This window comes from Dromaius novaehollandiae, chromosome 20, assembly GCF_036370855.1.
Source record: "Dromaius novaehollandiae isolate bDroNov1 chromosome 20, bDroNov1.hap1, whole genome shotgun sequence".
Taxonomy (NCBI): Eukaryota; Metazoa; Chordata; class Aves; order Casuariiformes; family Dromaiidae; genus Dromaius; species Dromaius novaehollandiae.
The window spans coordinates 4,495,437-4,503,503 of NC_088117.1; the positions used below are offsets into that span (position 1 = coordinate 4,495,437).

At 47.9% G+C, this 8,067-nt stretch overlaps 1 protein-coding gene across 2 annotated transcripts; it reads left to right on the forward strand.

Moving 5' to 3' along the window:
• The first annotated feature begins 896 nt into the window (after positions 1-896).
• On the forward strand, positions 897-5,236 carry ATP6V1G1 (ATPase H+ transporting V1 subunit G1). 2 transcript variants are annotated; one of them, XM_026113732.2, is made up of 3 exons: positions 897-1,060; positions 2,896-2,996; positions 4,464-5,236. In XM_026113732.2, the coding sequence occupies exons 1-3, from the start codon at positions 979-981 to the stop codon at positions 4,635-4,637; spliced, it is 357 nt and encodes a 118-aa protein (XP_025969517.1). In that variant the 5' UTR covers positions 897-978; the 3' UTR covers positions 4,638-5,236. The 2 variants fall into 2 exon arrangements, with proteins under 2 accessions (XP_025969517.1, XP_064379724.1); XM_064523654.1 differs by lacking the exon at positions 897-1,060 and adding an exon at positions 1,326-1,518.
• The last annotated feature ends 2,831 nt before the right edge of the window (positions 5,237-8,067 follow it).

Here is an 8,067-nt window from a genome sequence, read left to right on the forward strand (position 1 = left end):
AAGTGAGCTAGGTGTGTGCAGAGTAGAAGGCCTCCTTCTCCCAGGCCCTGTAAGAAAATGGTCCCGGATGGTCATAAATCTCCACGCGCGTCTGTGGAGCTGAGCTCGGGAGGGAGTCGCCAGGTCTGCTGCCCCCGGGGGAAACGGCTTCCTACGGGGCTGTTTTAACACAGCTGCCTCCATGTTGCCTCAACAATGATTAAAACCGACTTTTTTAAAAAATTCCTTCTATTGCCATTCTAGTTCCTGAAGGGTTGAGACTTCCTTCACCTTTCCAATTTTGGGCCTTTTTTTTTTGGAAGGGGACAAAAAACTACTCAGAAACCTCTGAAAAGTGGAGCCGCCGGACGCTCATGGATAGGAACCGTGCCAACGCCAGCGTGGGAGATGGTTGAGGGCTTGGCTGAACCTCAGTCAACAGCAATTCTCGGGATTTTGTTTTTTAGCGAAGAACAAGGGATCCCACGCAATTTCCACCAAGTCCAGTGAGAAATCCTCACTAGTGAGAAACGGGAACCAAAACAGGGAGCGTTTTACTGCGTGGATGCACCGCCCTCCCGCCCGCCCCCCGCCTTGAGTTTGGCTCGGGGAAAAAAAACCCGCGTGGCTTATTCCTCCACAAAACCCAGCTATTCGGGCAACGTTTTAACAAAAGCCCTACGAGCTGAGGCCGCAGCCTCGCACCCGGTGCCGGCCCGGGCTCCCAAGGCCTCTGGGCGCTGCTCAGCTCGGTGCTGCGGCACCGGAGGGGCTTGCAGACACGGCCGCGCCGTTTCCGAGAAGCCGCCGCTGCCCGTCCCGCCTCCGCGGCCGCCGGGAAGGCAGCGGGGCCGTCGCAGCCCAGCCAGGGCCGTTGGGCGCCGGGGCCCTGTGAGGGGCGGGCGGCGCCCTGGGCCCGCCCCGGCGCGTGGGGGGGCGGCGGTGACGCAGCACGTCTCGGCGCCGTCCGTTGCGGCGGCCGGTAGCGGAGGCGCCGCCATGGCGAGCCAGTCGCAGGGCATCCAGCAGCTGCTGCAGGCCGAGAAGCGCGCCGCCGAGAAGGTGGCCGAGGCCCGCAAGCGTGAGTAGGGGCGGCGCGGCCGCCCTCCGCCCTCCGCCCCGGCGCCGGGGCCCCCTCGGGCCTCCGTGGCGCCCGCCGGCTTGCGGGGGCCCGGCTGGGGGAGGCGATGCGGGGCCGGCGTGGTGCGGGCCGCCGGCCTGAGGCGCGGGGCTGCCCGGCCCCGGGGGAGGCTGCGCGGCCCCATGGGTAACGCGGGGCCCCGGAGGGCTGGCGGCTTGGAGCGGCCTCTGAGGCCTCCCGCAGCCCGGGGCCGCGGCGGCTCCCTGTCCGCTTCTCTCCAGGCCTGGAGGTGCCCGTGTTTCCCCAGGCGCTGTGACCGTGCCCATCGGTTTTGTCGCCTTTGTGTGTTTTCTCTTTTTTTTTTTTTTCCCGGCTTGCAATGCTGCCGGTGTCGGAGGTGCCTTCCCGGCCTGCGCGGTGCCTGCGAGACTGCCCAGCGCTGACAGCTAATGAAGATGGTATCGGTATTTCACCAACAGTTCAGGGCTGAGAGTGCGGATGGCCGGGACCTGAGCAGAGGCACGGCCAAAGCACGAAGCTCTCTGTGTTCAAGCTGTTAGGAGGGGCGCTCTCCCTTTCTGTGTGGATTGTTATATTGTGCTCATTATTTCAGCGGGGTTTGCTTCCCAGGGTGTCCCTGGGAAAGGGAGAGAGTATGCAGTGAGCGCTTCGCTCTGGGAGCATTAACTCTATAGACAAAACCCTGCCTGCTTCACTAGTGAGAGCAAGGCCGAAGGGATGCTCTCAGCAATGGTGAGTTTAGTGATGACTGCCAGCTCCTTGGGAGTGCAGCTGTGATTTGGTCATCCAGCAATCTCTCTTCCGTGCGAAGGTGCGGAAAGCAAAGTTGAATGCTTCCTGGCAGCAGGGCAGCACCTTTGTATCAGTAGCTGGAAAAACCTGCGCAAGTGTCAGATGAGTTGGATGACTTCCCTTCTAGTGAAAAATTGACACGAAAGTGGGGAACACTCCCCAGTAGGGAGAGTGCTGCCAGGGCGCAACAGCCCAGGGTTAGGTCAAAACGCGGTTGAACTTCAAAAGCCTATCCTTCATGGCATCAGGATTTTCCGTTGAGGGGTAGGGTATGCTTGTCTGCACATTTTTCAATCTTTAAATCTTTCCTCGCAATGAAAGCAGTATATTTTTATGTAGATGACCGGATATTTTATAGAGCAGAGAGAGCTACTTCTTGATGCTCAAAGTCAGCTTTTTCTATTAAGTGGAGCCAAAATTTTTCTCAAAGATCCCCATGAAAAAAAATCAGCTTTTTAACTTCCAGTGCTATTACATTTAATGAAGCTCTGTTGTCTTGCGGTTCTAACCTCTTACAGCTTTGTGAGAAGTAATTGTTGTAGTTCACTCTAAGGATGATAACCTTGAAAGGAAGGATGGTAGAGTCAAGGAGGAGAAGTTTATGCACTAGCTAGTTCTTTGATTGCAAAACTGATTGTGTGTTCTTCCTGCTGTACTGTTTGGGATTACTCTGAGATGCTGTACACTTGCATGAGTGAAGCCAGCGCTGCAGGTTGTGTAAGTGCATCCACTGGATTGGAGAACCTGTGCAGTTCTTGCTGATGGAAGCTCACTGCCTGGGGAGGCCGTTGATGGTTCAGTGGCGCGCATGCAGCCCAGTGCTCCTGAGACTGGTTAACCATGCATATTTGGAAGAGCTCAGAGGGTGTGCTGTGCTCTGCTGGTGGCCTCCAACAGGATGAGGTGCTGCAGCAGCAAATGCTACAGTGATTGTTTTGCATCACGTAGCTGGAGTGGTGTGGGGAAACATGCTCTCAGTACCCTTTCTTCTTTGTTTAATATGGTACGTTCTTTTGAAACAGGAAAGAATCGGAGGCTGAAGCAGGCAAAAGAAGAAGCCCAGGCAGAGATTGAACAGTACCGCCTGCAGAGGGAGAAGGAGTTCAAAGCCAAGGAAGCAGCGGTTTGTTTTCTAGATAATTCACTGTTACCTACCCAGGCCCTTAGTCTTGCAGTTGGTGTTACTTGCCCTGAGAGCTGCCTGCAGGGTGGAACACTTTGCAGGAGATGGACTTCCCTTAACTGCCTTCCTCAAATATGCAGCCACGTGTCAGGGAGAGATCAGTGGAAATAAATCAGAACATTGTGTGTTGCTGCCAGAATTAATTTAATAGGCTCATCTCTGACTGGTGTCCTGGTGCCTGAGACCCCTCTCAGCCTGACAAAGCCAGCTGCATGTAGCAGTGTCAAATAAAACTGAGCTCATTCCTCCTGTCACAAGCTAGTTTTTGCAATGCTGGCTTAGTAGAAACCACTTGCCTCACAGATGATGCTCTCTTGCTGAAGTAGTTGTAAGGCTTGTTGTTCTCATCAGCAGTCTTGCTTGCTATGTCTCAGAGGGTGTGTTTTCCTTTTATTCTGAGCGAGAGGGTTTGTTCCCAAAAGGTGCAAAACTGAAGCCCTTTACCATCTGAGAGCTGTAGCACAGGCAGGATGTTTACACATGCTGTGTGCCCCTGCCAGTTCTTGTGAAGTCTTCAGAAAATGACCTGGCAACTCTCCCCTCTGTCAGCCTTCCAGTCTGTGTAGTACCACCTCCTCTGTTCTCCTGCATAATAGCTTTCACGCCACTAGGTCAAGATTAAATTTTTACAAGTACTTGTTATGTTGGTTCACTGGGCAGAATGGTATCAGGCAGTTCTAGGCTAATAAAATGGACTTTACTAGTCTGTCAGTTGGTTCTATTTTATTTACCCTTCTCTGGAGAGAGAAACTTTGAATGGAAGGCACCCAAGGTGCTAGTCTCTCTTTCAGCATACTTTCCCTGCATCTGTTTTTCCCCATATACAATGGGAACTTCCTGCCCTTGCTTATGGGGCAAGTGGGTGGGAGACTCCTTGCTGTGCTTATGATGTGTCCCACAGTCATGTTAAGAAGCCAGAGATTTTTTTATAAGGAATTTCTTATTAAGGAATTTTCATAAGGGATCTCAAAGAACAGAAGCAATGGGATGATGTGAAGACTGTGCTTAAACAAAATCATGAGTATTATTTTTCTTAAGCTATTTACTGCAGTAATGCCCAGGGGTTCCTAGTTGCAGTTCCAAGGACAACAGGACCTTGATTTCGGGCATTCTTGCTCTGCTAACAGGAGCTCATGTTCTAAACTGATAGCTGATGAATGAGAGAGGATAGAAAGGCGTGAGCTGCACCTGGTACGTGAACTTGGGCATGATTAGTGGCAAATCTGAGAAGAGCAGGCAACAGTAACTTTTTTTTTTTCTGTCACTCCATCTGCAGTTTTTCTCAACCATAAGTCTTTGCTGCAATAATATGCACTGAGGCTGTACAGAATGACAAAATATGGAGCCAGTCATAGTATTTTCTTTGTCAAACTACTTCGTGAACTTTTTCTCATTTGTTGCTTGTAGGCTCTCGGATCTCATGGCAGCTGCACCACTGAAGTTGAGAAGGAGACCCAGGAGAAGATGAGCGTAATCCAGCAGAACTTCCAGAAGAACCGTGAGGTGGTGCTCTCCCAGCTGCTGTCACTGGTGTGTGACATCAAACCTGAAATCCATGTGAATTACCGCATCAATGGGTAGTAGCAGAAGAATGGATAAGCATACTGGAAACACTGGCAGTGACATCTGAGCTTCAGGTGGAATGTACAGCCCTTAGCCATACCTTAACTGTTCTTCTTGTAAAGATGTTAAATCATTTCAATGAGTTGCAGGTCATCGATATCTTGTTGGAGTTTTGTTAGTTTGCCTCTTGACATAGATTCAGAGCTTATTCAAACATTAAACGGCCATGCCTCTGTGCTAAGTTGTGAAATATATATTCAAGTTGGCACATTAGTACTCCATTTTTGTCTGGATAGTATTTGGTGAGCAGCTTTCCTCTGGGAAGTGGAAAGGGGAGTCAGAGGTTCGCCAGGTTTGAATGGAGAGCCTGAGCCCCAATTTGTTAGATTCGTGTAACTGTATTCTTGTAGACTAAAATGTATCTTTTGGTGTGTTGTTAAACTTCACATACCATTAAGCCTGGTGAGAAGAATTCTTCGGCTGTGCAGTACTGGCTGGTAATCTTCAGGTGCTTAAGTTTCTCTGTATTGAATATCCTCTGTATATTCTACTGTTAGCTTGAGTTACAAGTCTGGCGCTATGACACTTGAAAGTAAAAACACTTATTTAGCTCTGAAGTCTCTTCAGTCAGTCTTATTGTACCTGCTCCCTTGTTCCTGAGAGTGCTGACAGGACTCACTGTGTTAGGTGAGAGTCTGGACTCTGAAGAGTGAATATCAAGTACTGATAAAAGAAAGAGTAAGAGATAAAGCAAATGTCTGAAGGTCACAGCAGGTGAGTTTAAAACCCATTACACCTTTTGGCTGCAGTCTGATGCTTTACCTGCCAGATCATTCTGAAAACCTTCAGGAACAAATGTTCCTGTAACCATTAGGGGAAATAATGTTGCCAGTTCACTAGAATAGCTTGATAGTTGGGCACTGTGCAGTAATTATCCTTCCTTTCCTCAAGTACTGGTCACTGCTCTGTTAATGCCAAGGTCATACTGTCCTATGCAGCATCCTGTTACACCCAAGAACAGTGTGAAGTGTATTGTGACTGTATTTGCCTTTCTGTCTAGCTCCTTAATCAAAAATACACGAAAGAACATCAAGAATGTTCATGTTTCAGCAGGTTCTTCCTCTCCCCCTCCCAGCCTTAGACAATTAAATGTAGCTTTGCCTTTCTGTTGAGTTCAGCTTAAGGCTTTTCACAGAAAAGAGACCTTCTTGATCAGCATGCAGCTGATCAGATCCAAGATTCATGCAGCTGGGAATCTAACCAAGAACCTTTATTGATGCTGTTCTGCAGACAGAATACTCTGTTTCCACTGACCCTCATTGCAGCATTGAAAAATCCCTCAGACCTGTAGGGTTTGGTTGCAGTTGGGAGGGAGGAAAACAGGATGGATGAAAGGCGTAACAAAGAAGAGATTCTCCCCACAGTCGCGTAGGGCAGTGAAAGAGTAGAGACTGTTAGGGTGTCTCCTGTAGTAATATTTTATATTAGTATACTGTAGTTCTGAAAGGATGTCTTTAGGAATTAAAACTATTGTTCAGGCTGTAAAAGCACCTGGCAAAGTAAAATGTGTCACAGTGGGAAAGAGCCAGATCAGTACAAGAAGAATAGGATCAAAGCAGTTTTAATTGGTCTGGTCTAATGACTGGAAAGGTGGTAGATGGCCTCATAAAAGGTTGCAGCCATGCTAGTTTTTGTCTGTCCTTTGGAGATGAAACGCTTCCCTGTTGAGAACAGGTGCTCAGGTTCCAGTGTGATACTATTCATAAAAGTCCCCCTAGCTCCAGGCTGTAATTACTAATTTCATCCAGTTTGCTTATCTGTAAAGAGGGACTGCTACTTTGTTCGGAAGACAGATAGTGCTCTCTCTACTTCATCATACTGGTTCATAAATTTCCCTTTGTTAACAAGGACTTTTGTATCCTTACAGTCTAGATTAGGAAGAATTTAAAAAGAAAAAGAAAAAACAACCCCGCCACCACCACCCTTCCTGTGATGATTTCCTCTCTGGTAAAAAGTGGTATGGAGACTTTCCCTTTGGAACTTGTAGGAAGTTTTAATGTATTGCAAGAATATCAATTTTCTTTTTTATCCCTGTAATGTTTCTCTGAAAAACTTAGTTGTTGAGAATTACCTGGCTGTACAGCTTTGCACAGAAGCAGGGCTGGCTTTGTTTGCAGTGTAGATATTTCATTTTAAATGAAAGTTCTTTAATCTTGCCTGAAGTGCTCTGGGGAAAGGAGGCCTACTCCTGTCTCTGTACCTAAGTCACACTGCACCAGAAAAATATTCTGCAGGGAACAATTTTTCCACTGACAGAGGCATGGAGCTAGATATGCAGTCTCTTGCCTTTGAGATTTGATTTATCTAGAATTCAACTTTGATTAATAAAAGCATAACCCACTTCAGCTTCTAATGCAAATCTGTCTCCAAAGTCTTTGTGCTGCACTGCCCCTGGCAGATGTTGTGGCTCCATGTATGCAACACAAAACTTGCTCTTGTACCCCCAAAATGGCCAGAAGCTGCTTTGTAGACATACAGGTATCTGATTCTTTTACTTGAGCTCTGGCCCGTGGAAATACTGACTGACTGGCAGCCCAACCACAGAGTCCTTCTACCGTGTGTAGTTAAAAAGTGGTCAGGGTGCATGTCTTGTTTTGTTCTTGCAAAGTCATGTCAGTAGTTGCTGCTGTTGATTTCTCCCAGTTAAAACTGCTTGTAAATAAGCACTCTCATGGGAGCAGCATGGGCATATTGTAGTATTTACACAGTGCAATTTGACATCAGTCGTACCTATGTTTGTCAACAGTGTTTCAGACTAATTTTTTTTTTTTTGGGGGGGGGGGGATTCCTTTCCAAATATCATGTATATATTTATATAGAGTTGATATCTTTTGTTTTTAAAATACCATCAGGAAGACTTGCTGTCTGTACTATGGAGGGAGCACCAGATGGATAAATGGCTTATTAACACTGAAATATGACCGTCATCTGGACAGGCTTAACATCCAGTAAGAGGTACAATTAGGACACGCATTTGTACCACTTGAAACCAGAGCTCAATTTTTTTAAGGCATGTCTGCGTTGACAGAACTTGCTCCCTGTTCAGCTTGCATTGCTAGGTCTGAAGGTCAGCTTCTCCTGACTGCCGTCTGTTTAAGCAAGGAGTGCTGGTTAAAGAGCCTTTTGTCTGGTATAGAGCAATTCTGTGCTGAAGTCTTTGCTGTAGGTGGTCCTGAGGAGGGACTGACTACCAACAACTGTGGGGATTCTGAGCGCAATTTTCATTCTTTACGCCAGAGCAGTTCCAACATCAATATTTCTCATTTAGATGGATAGTTGGAGCCTTGTTACCAAGCAGCTGAAGCAGGGTGGTGAAGTAGGTGCCTGGATGTAGAATGAAGTGGGCCGAGTCCCTGTGTCCAGGTATGTTTTGGTCATTTTGGAGCGA

Excerpts from the sequence above, each read along its gene's own strand:
- ATP6V1G1 (XM_026113732.2), top strand. The coding sequence starts at position 979 with ATGGCGAGCCAGTCGCAGGGCATCCAGCAGCTGCTGCAGGCCGAGAAG. Across the intron at positions 1,061-2,895 it reads GGTGGCCGAGGCCCGCAAGC|GAAAGAATCGGAGGCTGAAG; the intron begins GTGAGTAGGGGC and ends CTTTTGAAACAG. Across the intron at positions 2,997-4,463 it reads TCAAAGCCAAGGAAGCAGCG|GCTCTCGGATCTCATGGCAG; the intron begins GTTTGTTTTCTA and ends TGTTGCTTGTAG.